This window comes from Hemitrygon akajei, chromosome 21, assembly GCF_048418815.1.
Source record: "Hemitrygon akajei chromosome 21, sHemAka1.3, whole genome shotgun sequence".
In the NCBI taxonomy this organism is placed as follows: Eukaryota; Metazoa; Chordata; class Chondrichthyes; order Myliobatiformes; family Dasyatidae; genus Hemitrygon; species Hemitrygon akajei.
In genome coordinates this window covers 68,340,197-68,362,879 of record NC_133144.1, presented here as the reverse complement: position 1 = coordinate 68,362,879, position 22,683 = coordinate 68,340,197, and the positions used below count along the sequence as shown (strand labels likewise).

General features: G+C 42.0%; 1 protein-coding gene across 1 annotated transcript in view; it reads right to left on the bottom strand.

Annotated features, from left to right (window-relative positions):
* rassf4a (Ras association domain family member 4a) overlaps positions 1-22,683 on the bottom strand; it is a 120,060-nt gene that overhangs the window by 26,366 nt on the left and 71,011 nt on the right. Inside the window, exon 4 of the mRNA XM_073025693.1 lies at positions 10,702-10,850. Coding sequence (XP_072881794.1) covers positions 10,702-10,850 — 149 coding nt within the window. The remainder of the gene's footprint in view (positions 1-10,701; positions 10,851-22,683) is intronic.

Sequence of the window (22,683 nt, the reverse complement as noted above, 5' to 3'; positions counted from 1 at the left end):
TGGAGCTTTTGAGTTAAGTACATGTTATACCTTTTCATTCTCTGGTATGGGACGTGGTCGATTTAATTTTTTTTATCTTATTAATAATTAGTATATATATAACTGTCTTGTAGGGAACCTTTATAGTATTGTACTTTAGTGGTCTGTGTAGGACCTGTTGTGTACTAATCTTTTTATTTCTTTTATTTGCTTCAATACTTACAGTTTTAGGTCTGTTATATATATATATATATATATATATATATACACACATACACTCATTTACTTCTCTTTTTTGAGAGAAAGAATATTGTTTGTAACATTATTTGCTCAGATTTATTCCTTCTTTTGAATATATGTTTAAGCTACTTTAGCTGATTCTAAGATGGCCGTTGTTGATTACGTTTTTATTAATGTTAGACATAACATTATTGTAGTTGAATTCTGTTTGTGCCTTTTATTATGGCTATTTTTCGTGGGATTTTGGCTTTTTTTTATTATACGAAGCTGCAAGATGGAGAACAGGGTTAAGTTAGCATGGGATCAGCCTATCGGTTCCTTCATTTCTATCTATTGGGTGGGGGGGGGGGATGCGTCTTTTAGAGTAGGTTCTTTTCTTGATTGGGCAGTTCTTTTGATGGATTTTTCTTTCGTAAACACGTCACCCCTTCTGGTTGTACCTGCGCCTTTTGGCTTAATCTGTACTTGTGTAACATTTCTTTTATATAATATTAAACTCAATTTTAAACATGGATGTTAATAAAATCAATATAATATCTTGGAATTGGAACGGTGTCAATCATCCCATTAAGCGTAAAAAGATTTTTAAGAAATTAAAAACACTTAATGCTGATATTATTTTTGCGCAAGAAAATCATATACGAAAACAGGATGAGGACAGGTTTTTCTGCTTTTGGAAAGGTCCTCTATTTCACTCGCTGTCGGATAGTAAAACTAGAGGCATTTCTATATTTCTTAGTCCCAAAATCCCTTTTGTACACCTTAATACTACTACTGATTCGATTGGAAGATATTTAATTGTTACTGGCTTATTATGATTTTTTTATATCATTATACTGATTATTACTTATTACTTATTATACTGATTTTTTTAAGAAACTTTTTTCAGAGTTACCGAATCTCAATGAATATAAGCTGATCATGGGTGGTGATTTTAATTGTTGCTTAAATCTGGTGATTGACAGGTCATCAACCAATCCATCGCTTCCTAATAAAGCGGCAGCTTGTATTAACTCTTTTTTATTAAAGTATGGCCTTGTCGATATTTGGAGATATAAACACCCTAATGATAAAGATTTCTTTTTTTTCTCACACGTCCATCATAAATATTCTCGAATTGATTACTTTTTTTAGATACTTGTCTGTTAAACTCCGTTGTTGAATGTGCGTATGACACCATTGCACTTTCAGATCACGCGCTTTTAACGTTAACCCTTAAGCTTTCGGATGGATTTTTGAAAATCTCACAGTGGAGATTGAACCCCGTATTGTTACAGGATCCAGCTTTTGTTAATTTTATTAAGGAGCAAATTTCTATATTTTTTGAATTTAATACAACTGAAGGAATGTCAAATCTGGTTATATGGGACACCTTGAAATCTTTTCTTAGGGGACAGATAATCTCATATTCAGCAGCCTTGAGAAAGAAAACTAAAGTGGAATTGTCAGTGCTTATTAATAAAATTAAACAGATAGATAAAGTGTATTCAGTTAAACCTACTGAAGACCTATATAAAGAAAAGGTCCAACTTCAATCACAGTATGATTTACTTCTGACCTTTCCCATTGAACAGCAAATTTTTAAATCTAAAAGTTTATTTTATATACATGGGGAAAAATCTGCTAAACTTTTAACAGGTCAGTTAGAGGCTGGGATGGTCAGAAGACAGATCTTAAAAATTCGCCGACCAGATAGAACAGAAACTTTAGATCCTTATGAAATTAATAAGATATTTATGGACTTTCATTCTAATCTTTATAAATCTAAATTCTCTGATAGTACTATGACTATGAATAAATTTTTGCAAAGGCTAAACATACTGCAAATTTCAATTCAAGATGCCGATATGTTAGATGCACCCATTAAACAAGAGGAGATAGCCAAGGCTATATCCTCTATGCAATTAGGTAAAGCTCCGGGACCTGATGGTTATACGGTAGAATTTTATAAGACCTTTCACGAAACGCTTATACCACATCTTCATCAAATGTTCACTGATTCTACATCCTCTGGGAACCTTCCTAAAACTTTTTATGAAGCACTAATTTCATTGATTCCAAAAAAAGGAAAAGACCCACTGGAATGTGTATCTTGTAGACCTATTTCTTTACTGAATGTAGATTTTAAAATTCTCTCTAAGATTCTAGCAAATAGGCTTGAGACTATCTTGCCTAATGTTATCTCAAACGATCAAACAGGATTTATTAAAAATAGGTACTTACATTTTAATATTCAAAGATTATTAAACATCATTTATTCCCCCTCAGCCAAAGAATCTGAATGTATTGTATCTTTGGATGCAGAGAAACCCTTTGATAGGGTGGAGTGGCCTTATCTATTTCAGGTTTTCAAGAGGTTCAATTTTGGTCTAGGATTTATTTCCTGGATTAAATTGATTTATCATGCCCTGGTAGCTGTGGTTTTAACTAATAATCAAAAGTCTCCTTACTTTAGATTATTTAGAGGTACCTGTCAGGGTTTTCCCCTTAGTCCTTGATTATTTAATTTGGCTTTAGAACCACTTGCTATTGCTCTTAGGGATTCTAATTCTGTGCAGGGTATTAGGAGAGGGGATAAATTATGTTAGGTTTCGTTATACGTGGATGATTTATTAGTTTACATATCAAATCCTAAGAAATCTATTCCTTCTATGTTATCTATATTTATGGAATTTGGTACTTTTTCTGGATATAAACTTAATTTACATAAAAGTGAATTATTTCCTATTAATAATTATTCTGATTATTATGATCAAATACCTTTTAATATTGCCAAGAACTATTTTACTTACCTTGGTATCAAAATTACAAAAAATTTTAAAGACCTATATTGGTATAATTTCTTCCCATTGGTTGAATATACTCAACAGGCGCTTTCTAAATGGTCGCCTATGTCGCTGTCATTGATAGATCGAATAAATGCTATAAAAATGGTTATTCTACCGAAATTTTTATATATATTTCAAGCAGTTCCCTCTTTTGTTCCAAAAACATTTTTTGATAATATAGATTCTCTGATTTTATCTTATGGTTGGAATAATAAAAGCTCTAGAGTGAATAAACTTTTATTGTAAAAATCAAAAAAAGATAGAGGACTGGCTTTACCAAACTTTAGATTTTATTATTGGGTAATTAATATTTGTTATATTACTTTTTGGATTTATGATATAGGCGACCAAGATTGCCCTTCATGGAGGAAAATTCAGTAATGGGGTTTTCGTTAGCTTCTTTATTAGAAGCTCCTCTTCTGTTTTCACTCTCCAGAATAGGTAGACAAGTTCTTAACCCTATTGTTAAACATACTTTAAAAATTTGGTTTCAATTTTGTAGATTTTTTGAATTAAATGATTTTTTACTTTCTAGTAATATTTATTCTAATTTCTTTTTTAAACCATCATTAACGTGGAAAATTAAGGGAATAAGAACTTCTTTAGATTTGTTTTTACAAGACTGTTTAATGTCTTTTTCACAGTTAATGGATAAATATGATATCTCTAATACACATTTTTTCAGGTATTTACAAGTTAGGAATGTTTTACGTGATTTTTTACCGAATTACCCCTTGGTCTGCTCTTCAAATTTGGCTTATGTTATTTTTCAGTTTAAACCTTTTCAAAAACGATTAATAGCTATCATTTATAAACAGTTAATGAATGCTCGCATGTCGCCTAATGATAGGGTTCAACGTACCTGGGAAGTAGAACTTCAACATTCATTTTCAGATAATGGAGTAAAATTTATTATTTAGTCAATAATTCATCTATCTGCACACGGCATATCTTAATTCAGTTTAAGATAGTACATAGGGCCCATATGTCCAAAGATAAATTGGCGCATACTTTTCCGAATATAAGCCCTATTTGTGACAGATGTAATGCAGAAATGGCTACTCTAACTCATGTTTTGGTTATGTGAAAGTTTAAATAATTTTTGAAGGGATGTGTTTGGAATATTATCTAAAGTTATAGATATGGATGTTCAACCTAATCCACTTACAGCAATTTTTGGGATTATTCCAGAGGAAGCAAGCAAAGTGTCTGCTTCCGCCCAACATGTGTTAGCTTTTTCAACTTTACTGGCTAGGAGAGCTATCTTGTTATACTGGAAAGAATCTAATCCACTTACTGTTTTCTATTGGCTCTCCTCCATTATGTCATGCCTAAGCTTGGAGAAACTGAGAAGCCAGACATTTGATACATCCTTTAATTTTGAACAAGTCTGGCGACCCTTTATTCAATATTTTCACATAAGTTAATTTATTTTTATTTATTTATTTTTCTTTATTCTCTTTGGGGAAAATCCTTATCCATGGAGGTTCGGAGATGACTGGAAGGATGTGTTTTTTTTTCTCACTTTTTTTTCTAATTTTATTTTCAATTGGACTGCCCAATCTTTCTTTTTCTTTCCTTTTTTTTCTCTTTCTTTTTTTTTATTATTTCAGTTTAGTTAGTGGGGTTTTTTCCCTTATCAATAAAATTTCCAATTTTTTTATGATTGTTATGAGGAGTTGTAGTTTTTTTTGACCATTGTATATATAACAGCATAATATTTTACTTATTTGATTTTGATAGTATATACTTTTTGTTCTTACTATTGCTGTTTATATGTCTTTTATATTATCTACTTGTTAAACTCCTCTTCCGATTTGTATATTCTTTATTTGGAAATCAATAAAAAGATTGAAAAATGAAATGGAAGTAGGTACAGAGGAGATGTCAGGGGTAAGTTTTTTTACGCAGAGAGTGGTGAGTGCATGGAATGGGCTGCCAGTGACGGTGGTGGAGGCAGATACGATAGAGTCTTTTAGGAGACTCCTGGATAGGTACATGGAGTTTAGAGAAATTGAGGGCTATGGGAAACCCCAAGTAATTTCTAATGTAAGGACATGTTCGGCACATCTTTGTGGGTTGAAGGGCCTGTATTGTGCCGTGTGTTTTCTATGTTTCTATGATAAGAGCAAAAGTTAGGAAATTGTACATATTGCAGGTGCTCCACATTTAGTAAGATGGTCCTGGGCCTCAACTTCACTTACCTCATGAATCAACAAATGCCAATTCCCTTCCTGCCCAGGAACCCAACATTCCCAGTCACTGTGCATGCAGTGAGTGGGAGAGAATAACGCAGTGAGTGGGAGAGAATAACGCAGAGAGAATAACACAGTGAGAATAACACAGTGAGTGGGAGAGAATAACGCAGTGAGTGGGAGAGAATAACACAGTGACTGGGAGAGAATAACGCAGAGAGAATAACACAGTGAGTGGGAGAGAATAACGCAATGAGTGGGAGAGAATAACGCAGAGAGAATAACACAGTGAGTGGGAGAGAATAACACAGTGAGTGGGAGAGAATAACGTGGAGAGAATAACACAGTGAGTGAGAGAGAATAACAGAGTGAGTGGGAGAGAATAACACAGTGAGTGGGAGAGAATAATGCAGTGAGTGGGAGAGAATAACACAGTGAGTGGGAGAGAATAACACAGTGAGTGGGAGAGAATAATGCAGTGAGTGGGAGAGAATAACACAGTGAGTGGGAGAGAATAACACAGTGAGTGGGAGAGAATAACACAGTGACTGGGAGAGAATAACGCAGAGAGAATAACACAGTGAGTGGGAGAGAATAACATAGTGAGTGGGAGAGAATAACACGGTGAGTGGGAGAGAATAACACGGTGAGTGGGAGAGAATAACACGGTGAGTGGGAGAGAATAACACGGTGAGTGGGAGAGAATAACAGAGTGAGTGGGAGAGAATAATGCAGTGAGTGGGAGAGAATAACACGGTGAGTGGGAGAGAATAACACAGTGAGTGGGAGAGAATAATGCAGTGAGTGGGAGAGAATAATGCAGTGAGTGGGAGAGAAAAACACAGTGAGTGGGAGAGAATAATGCAGTGAGTGGGAGAGAATAATGCAGTGAGTGGGAGAGAATAACACAGTGAGTGGGAGAGAATAACACTGAGTGGGAGAGAATAACACAGTGAGAATAACACAGTGAGTCGGAGAGAATAACAGAGTGAGTGGGAGAGAATAACACAGTGAGTGGGAGAGAATAATGCAGTGAGTGGGAGAGAATAACACAGTGAGTGGGAGAGAATAATGCAGTGAGTGGGAGAGAATAACACAGTGAGTGGGAGAGAATAACACGGTGAGTGGGAGAGAATAACACAGTGAGTGGGAGAGAATAACACAGTGAGTGGGAGAGAATAATGCAGTGAGTGGGAGAGAATAACGCGGAGAGAATAACACAGTGAGTGGGAGAGAATAACAGAGTGAGTGGGAGAGAATAACACAGTGAGTGGGAGAGAATAACGCGGAGAGAATTACACAGTGAGTGGGAGAGAATAACAGAGTGAGTGGGAGAGAATAACACAGTGAGTGGGAGAGAATAACACAGTGAGTGGGAGAGAATAACATAGTGAGTGGGAGAGAATAACACAGTGAGTGGGAGAGAATAACACAGTGAGTGGGAGAGAATAACACAGTGAGTGGGAGAGAATAACACAGTGAGTGGGAGAGAATAATGCAGTGAGTGGGAGAGAATAACACAGTGAGTGGGAGAGAATAACATAGTGAGTCGGAGAGTATAACACAGTGAGTGGGAGAGAATAACAGAGTGAGTGGGAGAGAATAACACAGTGAGTGGGAGAGAATAACACAGTGAGTGGGAGAGAATAACATAGTGAGTGGGAGAGAATAACACAGTGAGTGGGAGAGAATAACACAGTGAGTGGGAGAGAATAACATAGTGAGTGGGAGAGAATAACACAGTGAGTGGGAGAGAATAACATAGTGAGTGGGAGAGAATAACACAGTGAGTGGGAGAGAATAACACAGTGAGTGGGAGAGAATAACACAGTGAGTGGGAGAGAATAACATAGTGAGTGGGAGAGAATAACACAGTGAGTGGGAGAGAATAACATAGTGAGTGGGAGAGAATAACACAGTGAGTGGGAGAGAATAACACAGTGAGTGGGAGAGAATAACACAGTGAGTCGGAGAGAATAACATAGTGAGTGGGAGAGAATAACATAGTGAGTCGGAGAGAATAACACAGTGAGTGGGAGAGAATAACAGAGTGAGTGGGAGAGAATAACAGAGTGAGTGTGAGAGAATAACGCAGTGAGTGGGAGAGAATAACACAGTGAGTGGGAAAGAATAACATAGTGAGTGGGAGAGAATAACACAGTGAGTGGGAGAGAATAACACAGTGAGTGGGAGAGAATAACACAGTGAGTGGGAGAGAATAACATAGTGAGTGGGAGAGAATAACACAGTGAGTGGGAAAGAATAACACAGTGAGTGGGACAGAATAACGCAGTGAGTGGGAGAGAATAACACAGTGAGTGGGAGAGAATAACATACTGAGTGGGAGAGAATAACACAGTGAGTGGGAAAGAATAACATAGTGAGTGGGAGAGAATAACACAGTGAGTGGGAGAGAATAACACAGTGAGTGGGAGAGAATAACACAGTGAGTGGGAGAGAATAACATAGTGAGTGGGAGAGAATAACACAGTGAGTGGGAGAGAATAACGCAGTGAGTGGGAGAGAATAACACAGTGAGTGGGAGAGAATAACACAGTGAGTGGGAGAGAATAATGCAGTGAGTGGGAGAGAATAACACAGTGAGTGGGAGAGAATAACACAGTGAGTGGGAGAGAATAACACAGTGACTGGGAGAGAATAACACAGTGAGTGGGAGAGAATAACGCAGAGAGAATAACACAGTGAGTGGGAGAGAATAACATAGTGAGTGGGAGAGAATAACACGGTGAGTGGGAGAGAATAACACAGTGAGTGGGAGAGAATAACACAGTGAGTGGGAGAGAATAACACAGTGAGTGGGAGAGAATAACAGAGTGAGTGGGAGAGAATAACACAGTGAGTGGGAGAGAATAACATAGTGAGTCGGAGAGTATAACACAGTGAGTGGGAGAGAATAACAGAGTGAGTGGGAGAGAATAACACAGTGAGTGGGAGAGAATAACATAGTGAGTGGGAGAGAATAACACAGTGAGTGGGAGAGAATAACACAGTGAGTGGGAGAGAATAACATAGTGAGTCGGAGAGAATAACACAGTGAGTGGGAGAGAATAACAGAGTGAGTGGGAGAGAATAACACAGTGAGTGGGAGAGAATAACATAGTGAGTGGGAGAGAATAACACGGTGAGTGGGAGAGAATAACACAGTGAGTGGGAGAGAATAACATAGTGAGTGGGAGAGAATAACACAGTGAGTCGGAGAGAATAACACAGTGAGTGGGAGAGAATAACAGAGTGAGTGGGAGAGAATAACACAGTGAGTGGGAGAGAATAACATAGTGAGTCGGAGAGAATAACACAGTGAGTGGGAAAGAATAACACAGTGAGTGGGAGAGAATAACACAGTGAGTGGGAGAGAATAACACAGTGAGTGGGAGAGAATAACATAGTGAGTGGGAGAGAATAACACAGTGAGTGGGAGAGAATAACATAGTGAGTGAGAGAGAATAACACAGTGAGTGGGAGAGAATAACAGAGTGAGTGGGAGAGAATAACACAGTGAGTGGGAGAGAATAACACAGTGAGTCGGAGAGAATAACACAGTGAGTGGGAGAGAATAACACAGTGAGTGGGAGAGAATAACAGAGTGAGTGGGAGAGAATAACAGAGTGAGTGGGAGAGAATAACACAGTGAGTCGGAGAGAATAACACAGTGAGTGGGAAAGAATAACAGAGTGAGTGGGAGAGAATAACGCAGTGAGTGGGAGAGAATAACACAGTGAGTGGGAGTGAATAACGGAGTGAGTGGGAGAGAATAACGCAGTGAGTGGGAGAGAATAACAGAGTGAGTGGGAGAGAATAACGGAGTGAGTGGGAGAGAATAACGCAGAGAGAATAACGCGGAGAGAATAACACAGTGAGTGGGAAAGAATAACGCAGGTCAACTTCGTAATAATCTAGTTATTGTTGCCGTTTGGGTGATTGTATATTCCACTGGCATCAATCAATGTTCTTAGTTTCTTTCAGAGGGATGTACCAAACTTTCAAACTCTCTGTATACATCAATGTTTTAATTTATTTCAGGACTAAAATTTTAATAGGTCATAAGACAAAAGTAATTGAAATTGGTTTATTATTATCCCGTGCAGAGATACTGTGAAAAGCCTGTTTTGCTTATGTTCCATAAGACTATAAGACATTAGTAGTAAAATTAGGCCATTTGGCCCATTGAGCCTGTTCCACCATTCTATCATTTCTGATTTATTATCCTTCTCAACCCCATTCACACCACAACCTTTGATACCCTGACTAAGTAAGAACCTATCAACCTCTGGTTTAAATATACCCAATGACTGGGCCTCCACAGCCGTCTGTTGCAACGAATTTCACAGATTTACCACCCTCTAGCTAAAGAAATTCCTCCTCATCTCTGTTCTAATGAACGTCCCTCTAGTTTGAGGCTGTGCTTTCTGGTCTTAAGACTCCCCCTCCATAGGAAACATCTTCTCCACATCCAGTCCTTCCAGAACTTTCAATTTTTCTTAGGTTTCAATAAGATTCTTATTCTTCTACACTCCAGTTAGTACAGGGCCAGAGCCATAAAATGTTCCTCTTATGTTAACCCTTTCATTCCTGGGATAATTGTCATAAGGCTCCTCTGGATCCTCTCCAATGCCAGCATATCTTTTTGTGACCCAAAACTGCCCACAATATTCCCAATGTGGTCTAACCACTGCCCTATAAAGCCTCAGCATCACATCCTTGCTTTTATATTCTAGTTCTCTGGAAATTAGCTCTAACATTGCATTTGATTTCCTTACCACTGACTGAACAGTGTCCATAGAGATCAGATCATTACACTGTGCAATGAGATTGAACAAGGTAAAACAATGACAGAATGCAGAATAAAGTGTAACAGCCACAGAGAAAGTGCAGTGCAGGTAGACAATAGGGTGCAAGATCATAACGAGGTGGATTGTGAGGTCAAGAGTACATCATGTAATAAAAGTAAAGCTTTATCTCTTAGCTGTAAGAACGTAGCTGGCAATAAAACACCGGGCTATCCGGGATATGTTTGAAGAAGCTACTCTAAATGGCATGAATTTACAAAGCCGATGTAAAGGCCGGGGAGCTGGAGTCTTGGCCATTAGTTCCAAGGAGGGTAGCTTTGGGAATGAATCTTGAGAAAGCATTCTTGACTGCTGTCACAGATCATTGCAGTGAAACTAAGCTGCATTCACAAAGACCATTCTTACTTCTCCCAATGATCTCATTCCGTGGAGATGAGTGACCACATTGTAGAATTTCCCAATCAATAAACTCCCTGTAGGAGTTGGGAATACTAATAGGTTCAACCTGGAATAAGAGCTGCAGAAATCCCACACTCCAAATATTATCATGGATTATCCTTCAGTCTCCAACCTTTTCCATACTCTCCACCAACTCTATCGACAGACGGGGGTAATACTGATCTTGGAAAGAACCTCAGTATGATGGCTTACCTGTGGGAGCTGTTGTCCAACTCTGGACGGAGCAACTTGGAGCTGGAGAAATGGATGCGCTCATTGTCGTCCTGCATCTGAAGCCGTATCGGTCTTCTCAGGCCCCATGATATGTTTAGCAGCCCCTCAATGATCAATTCTGCATCATCCTAAAACAAAGCAAAAATACCTGGTCAAGCTGGACCTCGCAAAGAATCCATGTCTGTATGGCCACACAAAGTTCTTTTGTTGGCCAGATGAAAATACCGTCTACAATTAGTGGATTTGGCGAATCAAGGACAGGGGAAGCAGACAAACCAGTTGTCTTTGTTTCTCCCCATTTCGTGGACCCTGAACTGATTCTTGCTCTTGGATAATCTCATCAGAGCAATTGAATGTGGACACAAGGAGCTTCAGGACCTGCTAAACCTGAGACCATTCTCAGAGGAGTAGCTACTTAATTATGTAAAATGCCAGACCTACCAAGGAAACATTGGGCTCTGGTCACTTCATTTAACTGGTTTGGACCAGCCAGAGTAGAAAGACACAGAAACACAAGGCTGGGGTGAGCAGAACCATGAAACAATGTTGGCTGTAGCCCTGTACAATGACTAGTGAAAAGGTGACCCAGGTAGGTCAGGTGACCTTGAGCCAATGGGATGGAGATCTACCTGTTCAACTGATGAGTCAGGAGCTCCAAATACGTAGGGGCCATAACTCTCCTGCAACCAGAGGCTAGCCATTTGTGGAAAAGGAGGAACCCCACGGACACATGGAGATTGGGTCCACGAGAAACGCCTGGCCAGTGTAGACTCCTTTCCTTTCACTGACTGTTCATGGAAGATCAGGGATTCTACTGGGGTGCACACAGGTAGTTAGTTTGTGAACCCACGTGCTTTTTAATTGCGGCAATAAAAATTACTTGTCAGTAAAGAGATTTTCTGTACCTCACTGATCATTATTACAAGATGTGATTCTTGTTAACACCTTTATAACTGAGTTGGATGATGAAGTGGAAGGGTGGGGTAGTAACATGAAGGTTAATGGAGCCGATGGGGCAGGACTGATCCTGAGACGTCGGGCAGTCTGTTGCAAAATCCTGTGCAATGAAGTACCAGCAGGAGTTATGCGTTATCCAGCCACGAGATGGTGCTACAGCACCAGTTCTCTCATCAGTTCCGTACCAGGGAGTTACTTATTCTGAATTTGCAAAGTTCAGAGTAAGTTTTATCATCAATGTACAAATATGTCACCATATACAACCCTGAGATTCTTTTTCTTGTGGCATAATCAACAAATCAATAGCATATTATCTATAACAGGATCAATGAAAGATCACACAAAATGCTGCAGGGACTCAGCAGGCATCCATGGAGAAGAGTAAACAGTCGATGTTTTGGGCCGAGACCCTTCATCAGGACCGTCTCCTTGCCCACGTTTACAAAGGCTGGTGTTAACATCCAGCCAGTGCATTTGGTGCACTCTCAATTCTCTGATCATTGTCAAACATGCCGAGTTTCAACACACCTGACAAGTTTGGACAGCACAGCACAGCACATAGCAGGCGTGCCCACTGGAGTGTAACTCGGGGCTCAGGAAGTACACACAAGGCTGGGAATAAGGCAGGACGTTTTAATGTTGCCATCATTCGTGGGGTACAATAACTAGGTAGTGCCTCAAGAACGTGGTATCCATCATGAAGGGCCCTCACCATCCTCACATGTCCTCTCCTCAGGAGGAGGATCAGGAGCCCCATGAACACCACCTCACTATGCTGATCTCCTATTTATCAGTTCACGTTTTGTATTATAATTTAATGTAATTTTTTAACATATTGCATTTGCTGCTGAAGAACAACAAATTCAACGACACGTTAGTGAAAATGAACCTGACCCTGCTCTGAGTATCAGTGATGACATCGGATGTCTTATTCTACACCAGGCTGTCGAAGGTCCTGGAGAGGAGGTGGGAGAATGGGGTTGAGAGGGATAATATATCAGCCATAATTGAATGGCAGAGCAGACTTGATAGGCCGAATGGCTGAATTCTGCTCCAATCACGATCACAGATCGATCATGAACAGCAGCAACTCGGCAGTTTTCTGGAGCTTTGACCAGTGATGAATCGAGGGATCAGAAGCTTGATAGGATGTAGATCACTCAAGGCTGCTGACTACTAAAGGCAGTGACCCGTGGCAGGCAGTTCTTTGGAGCTTTGAGCAGTGGCCAATTGGCATTTGGGATTGATTAGCAAGAACAAACTAAAGTAAGGCAGGGGCAAGTGGAGTGGCCATCGTTGTAACAGGGGCTAGTGGGGTGGCCATCGTTGTGACAGGGGCAAGTGGGGTGGCCATCGTTGTAGCAGGGGCAAGTGGGGTGGCCATCATTGTAACAGGGGCAAGTGGGGTGGCCATCGTTGTAACAGGGGCAAGTGGGGTGGCCATCGTTGTAGCAGGGGCAAGTGGGGTGGCCATCGTTGTAGTGGCCATTGTCAGAGTGGAGATTTCCATCAGAGAAGGCAAAAACAAAAAGCTGAAGGTACAGAGTCCCCCCTCCCCACTGTACATTTGATCAATGAGGACAGCAGAGATGCCAGGCAGGATGTGGCAAGGCAGGGAGACCCCCAGTGTCCCTGACGACTACAACTGTGAGAAGTTCATCCAGCTTCAGCTTCTAACAAAGCATGTTGAGGAGTTGGAGCTGAAACTGGATGAACTCTGGATAATTTCAGGAGGCTGAGGGGGTGATAGATAACACACATAGAGAGGTACTGTAGTTATATCCATGGTGCAGGACACAGGAAAGTGGTCGACAATCTGGAAGGGGAAAGGGGTTACTGAGCCAGTGCAGAGTACCCTGTGGTCATCCCCCTCAACAACAGGTACATCACTTTGGATACTATTGCAGGGGATGAACTAGCAGAGGAGAGTCATGGTGGTCGGGTCTCTGGCACTCAGTCTGGCTCTCTGTGACCCAGATAGGAAGGGTGGGGGGGGAGAAGAGGCACGCTGTGGTGATAGGGGATTCATTAGTTAGCGGAACAGAAAGGAGATTCTGTGGGTAAGAACCAGAGTTCTGGATGGTATATAGCTTCTCCGTTGCCAGGGTCCGGGACATCATGGATCGAGTCCTCAGCATTCTTAAGTGGGAGGGCGAGCAGCCAGAAGTCTTGGTTCATGTAGGTACCAATGACAGGGGTAAGACGAGTGACGAGGTTCTGTGAAGGGAGGTCAGAGAGTGCAGGACCTCCAGAGTGGTGACCTCAGGCTAGTGAGGCCAGAACTAGGAAGACTATGCAGTTTAATACATGGCTAAGGAGTTGACGTAGGAGGGGTTTTTGGATCATTGGGCTCTCATCCAGGGACGGTGGGACCTGTACAGAAGAGACGGCTTGTCCCTGAACTGGAGGGAGACGAATACCCTCGTGGGAAGATTTGTTAATGCTGCACGGTGGGGTTTAAACTAGAGTTGCTGAGGGGTGGGAACCAGAGTGCCAGAACAGTTGGTGGAGAGGTTGTGGAGCTAGATATTGGTAAGAGCTCAGACAAAGTCAGGAATCAGAAGGTTGAACATGATGAGGCTGATTTCCTGAGCTGTGTACACTTCAATGCAAGAAGTATCGTAGGAAAGACAGATGAGCTTAGGGCATGGATCAACACCTGGAATTATGATGTTGTAGCCATGAGCGAGATTTGGTTGCAGGAGGGGTAGGACTGGCAGCTCAATATTCCAGGTTTCTGTTGTTTTAGATGTAACAGAGTGGGAGGGATTATAGGAGAAGGGGTGGCATTAATCTTCAGGGAAAATGTCACGGCAGTGCTCAGTCAGAACAGACTGAAGAGCTCAGTTCTATGGGTGGAACTGAGAAATAAGAAAGGTATGACCACGTTAATGGGGTTATAGTACTGACCAGGATTTAAAGGAACAAAATTTTTGAGAAATCGTAGACTGTTACAAGAAAGATAAGGTTGTTATTGTAGGTGATGTTAACTTTCCACAAATTGACTGGGACTCCCATACTGTAAAAGGACTGGATGGGATAGAGTCTGTCAAACGCATTCAGGAAAGTTTCCTTCCTAGGTACGTAGAAGTCCCAATGACTGAACATGTGATACTGGATCTACTATTATGGAATGAGACAGGGCAGGTGACAGAAGTTTGTGTAGGGGAACACTTTGCATGTCATGACCACAATTTCATTAGTTTCAAAGTAAATATGGAAAAAGACAGGTCTGGTCTGGGGGTTGAGTTTCTAAATTGGAGAAAGGCCTATTTTGATGGTATCGGAAATGATCTGGCAAGTGTGGATTGGGACAGGCTGCTTTCTGGCAAAGGTACACTTGGAAAGTGGGAGGCCTTCAAAAGCAAAATTTTGAGAGTACAAAGCTTGTATGTGCCTGTCAGAATAAAAGGTAAAGATACCAGGTGTAGGGAACCTTGTCTTTCAAGAGACATTGAGGCCCTGGTTAAGAGAAAAAAGGACGTGAATAGCAGGTACAGGCAAATAGGATAAGTGAGGTGCTTATGGAGTACAAGAAATGCAAGAAAACACAAGAAAAATTCAGGAGAGCTAAAAGGAGGTATGAAGTTGCTCTGGTAGAAAAGGTGAAGGAGAATCCCAAGGGACTGTACGGATATGTTAAGAGCAAAAGAATTGCTAGGGACAAAACTGGTCCTCCGGAAGACCAGAATGGTAATCCATGTGTGGAGTCAAAACTGATGCTAGAGATGTTAAGTGCATTCTTTGAATCTGTATTTACTTGGGAGGAGGACACAGAGTCTATAGAAGTGAGGCAAAGCGGCACCAACTTCATGGACCCTGTACAGATTACAGAGGAGGAGGTGTTTGCAGTCCTGAGGCAAATCCATATTTATGGTCTTTTATGGTCTAAATTGGCGTGGGTAAATCCTCAGGCCTGGCAAGATGCTTCCTCGGACCCTGCGGGAGGCAAATGCAGAAAATGCCGGGGCCCTAGCAGAGATATTTAAATCATCCTTAGCGACAGGAGAGGTACCAAAGGGTTGGAGGATAGGTAATGTTGTTCCGCTGTTTAAGAAAGACTCTAAACATAAACCAGAAAATTACAGGTTAGCAAGTTTGACGTCATTAGCGGGAGAGTTATTGTAAGATATTCAAAGGGACGTATAAGTATTTGGATAGACGTGGACTGACTGAGGATAGTCAACATGGTTTTGTGTGTGGTAGGTCAAGTCTAAGTAATTTTAGGAAGTTACCAGGAAAGTGGACCAAGGCAAGGCGGCAGATGTTGTCTACATGGACTTTAGTAAGGCATTTGTCAAGGTCCCACTTGGAAGGTTGGTCAAGAAGGTTCAGTTACTCAGTATTCAAGATGAGATATCAAATTGGATTAGACTAGTGGTCACCAACCTTTTTAAGCCCAAGATCCCCTACCTCGGCCTTAGTGAAAGGCAAGATCGACCCCAGATCGATTAGTTACACACATGCGCACCGGGCAGAAAAGACCGGAAGTAAAACCCCACAACCCGGAAGTAGAAATAATGTATAAACACCGGGGTACCCACCCTTTTTTGCACCGTGGGTTGTCATGGCTTGTAGCGGGATCGGGAGCAGCTGGAAAAATAGGCTGAGAAATGGCAAATGGAATTTAATGCCGACAAGTGTGAATCGTTGCACTTTGGTATGACCAACCAGGGTAGGTCTTCCACAGTGAATGGTACGGCACTGAGGAGTGTGGTAGAACAAAGCCATCTGGGAAAAACAGGACCATAATTCGTTGAAAGTAGCATCACAAGTAGATAGGGTCATACACTGGCCTTCAAAAATCAATGTATTGAGTACCGGAGGTGGGATGTTATGTTGAAGTTGTTTGTTTTAGCCGTTGGTGAGGCCGAATCTGGAGTATTGTGTGCAGTTTTGGTCACCTACCTACAGGAAAGGTGTAAATAAGTTTGAAAGAGTGCAGAGAAAATCTACAAGTATCTTGACTGGTCTGGAGGACCCCAGTTATAAGGAAAGTTTAAATAGGTTAGGACCATATTCCTTAGAAAGTAGAAGACTGACAGGAGATTTGATAGAGGTATACAAAATTATGAGGGGTATAGATAGGGTAAATGCTAGCAGGCTTCTTCCACTGAGGTTGGGTGGGACTACAGCCAAAAGTCATGGGTTAAGGGTGAAAGGTGAAAAGTTTAAGGGGAAGATGAGGGGTAACTTCTTCACTCAGAGGGTCCTGAGAGTGTGGAATGAGCTGCCAGCATGAGTGGTGCCTGTGAGCTCAATCTCAACATTTAAGTTTAGTTTGGGTAGGTACATGGATGGTAGGGGTATGGAGGGCTATAGTTCTGGTGCAGGTCGATGGGAGTAGGCAGTTTAAATGGTTTTGTTATGGACTAGATGGGCCAAAGGGCCTGTTTCTGTGCTGTACTCCTCTATGCCTCTCTGAGCTTTGTTTGTTTCATGTACATAGAAACAGAGAGTGAAATAGATCATTTGCTTCAATGACCAACACAGTCTGAGGGTGTGCTGGAAGCAGCTTGCAAGTGTTGTTACAATTCTGGTGCCAATGCAGCATGCCCACAACTGATTAACCCTAACCCATATGTCTTTGGAATGTGCCAGGAGGCAACCCACATGGCAATGAGGAGAACATTAAAACTCCTTACAGAGAGAAATGCAGCCTCAATGCTGGTGCTGTAAAGTGTAACTGGTACACTACTGTGCTCCATTTGAAGAAATGTTTATAAAAGCTCTGCAAATACTTACTAAAAATGTTGAAATTTTAATAAACAACAAAAGCTCATGGGAGCTCTTTTACAACAACTCTGAAATTCCTGTGCTGGACAGAGAGTTTTGATTTCCCAACCCAACAAATCAGCTCTAAGTCCAATCAGCATGCGATCCAGAAATCGGAAACAACTTGAAGAGGTTCACATGTGGAACTCATTAAAATCATCCAAACGTTAATTAAATGAGATTCACTGGATGACGTTTTCTCTCATTTTGTTTGCTGTGGTCAGACAATGGAAATCCCCAAAGCAGTTTAATATTTATATTTGAATTGATTAGAAATATTAGAATTAAATGAAAATGCTCATCTGCTGTCACCAGGCACTAGGGACCGAGCTGACTGGTGAAACAAGGTTTCTTCCTGTAGATGGCTCTATGGGTGTCACGACACCCCCCCCCTCCACCCAGAACAGCTGTGGGTCTGCAATGTGCCCAACACCATCTGCTAACACAGGTGGGTATGGTCCAAGGATACCAGCCTACAATGTAATGCCCACTGATGTGTAAGTAATTCAGAGAAACTCCCTTCTTAACCCAGCTGCACAGTTCAGAGAAATTGCAAGTAGTGTCTCCCTTCGCAACCCTGCATTCAAGTTGTCAAAGTGCGCAGAGCCTCTGTTCCCAGGCGAAATGGCACCAGCTGTAACACACACAAAACACTGGAGGAAATACAGCCAATGTCTGTAGAGAGGAATGTTACGGGCTGAGACCCGTCATGAGAAAACTGCTGTAACTTGCTTTGCAGAGCTACTCCCAAACATCTTAATTGTAATAGTACAGCACAGACTAGCTGGGCCGAAGAGCATGTTTCTAAGCTGTAGTGTTCGATGACTGTCCTACATTTGGAGACTTGTGCAGGTTTCCATTTGCCTCGTTGGCTCAGTTACACTTGAAGTGGGATGACAGCCTGTCAAGGAATGCAGCTGACAGCGGAGTATGACAGAGTGGAGCACCCAGTGACCACAAGCAATAACAATCAGGTTTAAATACTTCCTGGATGGAATGAGAGATCTGTCCTGAACAGTGGGCTATTGATGATGTTCAGCTGTTCAAGCTAGAGTTTTACAGGAAGCTCTCCGGGTCAGTGCCAGAAAGACTGCTGCTCGGAGACTCAACTGGTTGACCTCACATTTTTGTGAGACATGCAATCCAGATATGATGTAAATTAATGCTGATCCATTGACCCTGTTACAGTTACTGTTCTATAGAATTGCTGAGTATGCCTGCAGAAAAAGAATCTCAAAGTTGTACTCATGTATGTACTCTGATAATAAATTTTACTTTGAACTTTGACTTAATTTGACGTTGACTTAAAATGGAGGGCTTAAGACACAACATTCATCCCAGTATCTTCCTTCTGTCAGATGCATAACCCTGCTCATGGACTGTTTGTCCCACTCCAGTCAGTGAGGAGGCTATGTAGCATCTATGGTAGGACCACCAGACCTCCAGTCAAAATGGCACCTGGTCGACATCTTCTGGATAGATCACAAGGATTTTTCTACAAGTATGTGAAGAGCAAGAGGATAAGATGTGACAGAATAGGACCAATCAAGTGTGACAGTGGAAAAGTGTGTATGGAACCAAAGGAGAGGGCAGATGTACTTAATGAATACTTTGCTTCAGCATTCACTACGGAAAAGGATCTTGGCGATTGTAGGGATGACTTACATCGACTGAAAAGCCTGAGCATGTATATATTATGGAAGAGGATGTGCTGGAGCCTTTGGAAAGCATCAAGTTGGCTAAGTCACTGGGACTGGATGAGATGTACCCCAGGCTACTGTGGCAGGCAAGGGAGGAGATTGCTGAGCCTCTGGCGATGATTTTTGCATCATCAATGAGGACGGGAGAGGTTCTAGAGGATTGGAGGGTTGTGGATGTTGTTCCCTTATTCAAGAAAGGGAGTAGGGATAACCCAGGAAATTATAGACCAGTGAGTCTTACTTCAGTGGTTGGTAAGTGGATGGAGAAGATCCTGAGAAGCAGAATTTATGAACATTTGGAGAGGCATAATAAGATTAGGAATTGTCAGCATGGCTTTGTCTAAAGCAGGTTGTGCCTTACGAGCTAATTGAATTTTTTGAGGAAGTGACTAAACACATTGATGAAGGTAGAACACAGTAGATGTAGTGTATATGGATTTCAGCAAGGCATTCGATAAGGTACCCCATGCAAGGCTTATTGAGAAAGTAAGGAGGCATGGGATCCAAGGGGACATTGCTTTGTGGATCCGGAACTGGTTTGCCCACAGAAGGCAAAGAGTGGTTGTCGATGGGTCATATTCTGCATGGAGGTCGGTCACCAGGTGTATGCCTCAGGGATCTGTTCTGGGACTTTTACTCTTTGTGATTTTTATAAATGACCTGGATGAGGAAGTGGAGGGATGGGTTAGTAAATTTGCTGATGACACAAAGGTTGGAGGTGTTATGGGTAGTGTGGAGGGCTGTCAGAAGTTACAGTGGGACATTGATAGGATGCAAAACTGGGTTGAGAAGTGGCAGATGGAGTTCAACCCAGATAAGTGTGAGGTGGTTCATTTTGGTAGGTCAAATATGATGGCAGAGTATAGCATTAATGGCAAGACTCTTGGCAGTGTGGAGGATCAGAGGGATCTTGGGGTTTGAATCCATAGGATGATCAAAGCTGCTGCACAGGTTGACTCTGTGGTTAAGAAGGCATATGGTGCATTGGCCTCCATCAATCATGGGATTGAGTTTAAGAGCTGAGAGGTAATGTTGCAGCTATATAGGACCCTGGTCAGACCCCACTTGGAGTACTGTGCTCAGTTCTGGTCGCCTCACTATAGGAAGGATGTGGAAACCATAGAAAGGGTGCAGAAGAGATTTACAAGATGTTGCCTGGATTGGGGAGCATGCCTTATGAGAATAGGTTGAGTGAACTCAGCCTTTTCTCCTTGGAGCGACGGAGGATGAGAGGTGACCTGATAGAGGTGTACAAGATAATGAGAGGGATTGATTGTGTGGCTAGTCAGAGGCTTTTTCCCAGGACTGAAATGGCTAGCACGAGAGGGCATAGTTTTAAGGTGCTTGGAAGTAGGTACAGAGGAGATGTCAGGGGTAAGTTTTTTACTCAGAGAGCGGTGAGTGTGTGGAATGGGCTGCCAGTAGTGGTGGTGGAAGCAGAAACGATAGGGTCCTTTAAGAGACTCCTGGAGCTTAGAAAAATAGAGGGCTATGGGTAAGCCTAGGTAGTTCTAAGGTAATGACATGTTTGGCACAGGTTTGTGGGCTGAAGGGCCTATATTGTGCTGCAGGTTTTCTATGTTTCTAAACCATATATTTCACTTCTTTTATGTCCTTTACATTTTTTTTTGTCTTGGATGTGGTCCTGGAACTATTGGAGCTCACTTGGGTGTTCCAGTGCTCTGCAGTCTTTGCGAGGATTCCTGGAGGCAGCGGCAGTGTGTGCAAACCTCATGGCAGGCAGGGACAGGGAACGAGCTGCTGTTCGACCCCATTTTGCCAATTAAAGCTTCCATTGTTTGCTGATTAAAGTGACAAAGGAGATTGAGACATGGAGGTGGATGTGGAAGGTGGACACCACTCCCTGACTTTTCATTGCTGGGGGTCGCTCTGCTCTGCTGCTGGCGAGGGGAGAGCTAGCTGCTGTGCCTGGAGAATGTTGCCCAGGTTTTCTGTGTTTCGGATCTGGACTTGGACTATAGACTTTTTTTGGTCTCATAGTTTTTAATATTATGTTTTTTTGCCTGATCTTTCTTGTGTGGTGGTGTGGTGGGTGGGACTTGGGAACTGAAGTGCCCGTTCTGTTTTGTTCTTTTTTTTGTGTGTGAGCAGGGATTTGGGGGTTGATGTACCTGTTCCATTTTTGTTCTTTCTTTTTTAGCATGAAGGAGGCTTAGGGATTAATAGAAACATAGAAAATAGGTGCAGGAGTAGCCCATTCTGCCCTTCGAGCCTGCACCGCCATTCAGTATGATCATGGCTGATTATCCAACTCAGAACCCTGTACCTGCTTTCTCTCCATACCCCCTGATCCCTTTAGCCACAAGGGCCATATCTAACTTCCTCTTAAATATAGCCAATGAACTGGCCTCAACTGTTTCCTGTGGCAGAGAATTCCACAGATTCACCACTCTTGTGTGAAGAAGTTTTTCCTCATCTCGGTCCTAAAAGACTTCCCCTTTATCCTTAAACTGTGACCCCTCATTCTGGACTTCCCCAACATCGGAAACAATCTTCCTGCATCTAGCCTGTCCAATCCCTTTAGAATTTTATATGTTTCAATAAGATCCCCCCTCAATCTTCTAAATTCCAGTGAGTATAAGCCTAGTCGATCCAGTCTTTCTTCATATGAAAGTCCTGCCATCCCAGGAATCAATCTGGTGAACCTTCTCTGTACTCCCTCTATGGCAAGAATGTCTTTCCTCAGATTAGGGGACCAAAACTGCACACAATATTCTAGGTGCGGTCTCACCAAGGCCTTATACAATTGCAGTAGAACCTCCCTGCTCCTGTACTCAAATCCTTTTGCTATGAATGCCAACATATCATTTGCCCTTTTCACCGCCTGCTGTACCTGCTTGCCCACCTTCAATGACTGGTGTACAATGACACCCAGGTCTCGTTGCATCTCCCCTTTTCCTAATCGGCCACCGTTCAGATAATAATCTGTTTTCCTGTTCTTGCAACCAAAGTGGATAACCTCACATTTATCCACATTAAATTGCATCTGCCATGAATTTGCCCACTCACCTAACCTATCCAAGTCACCCTGCATCCTCTTCACAGCTAACACCGCCGCTCAGCTTCGTGTCATCCGCAAACTTGGAGATGCTGCATTTAATTCCCTTGTCTAAATCATTAATATATATTGTAAACAACTGGGGTCCCAGCACTGAGCCTTGCGGTACCCCACTAGTCACTGCCTGCCATTCTGAAAAGGTCCCGTTTACTCCCACTCTTTGCTTTCTGTCTGCCAACCAATTCTCTATCCACATCAAAACCATACCCCCAATACTGTGTGCTTTAAGTTTGCACACTAATCTCCTGTGTGGGACCTTGTCATATGTTGAAAGATTGGAGCGACTGGGCTTGTATACACTGGAATTTAGAAGGATGAGAAGGGATCTGATTGAAACATATAAGATTATTAAGGGATTGGACACACTGGAGGCAGGAAGCATGTTCCCGCTGATGGGTGAGTCCAGAACTAGAGGCCACAGTTTAAGAATAAGGGGTAGGCCATTTAGAA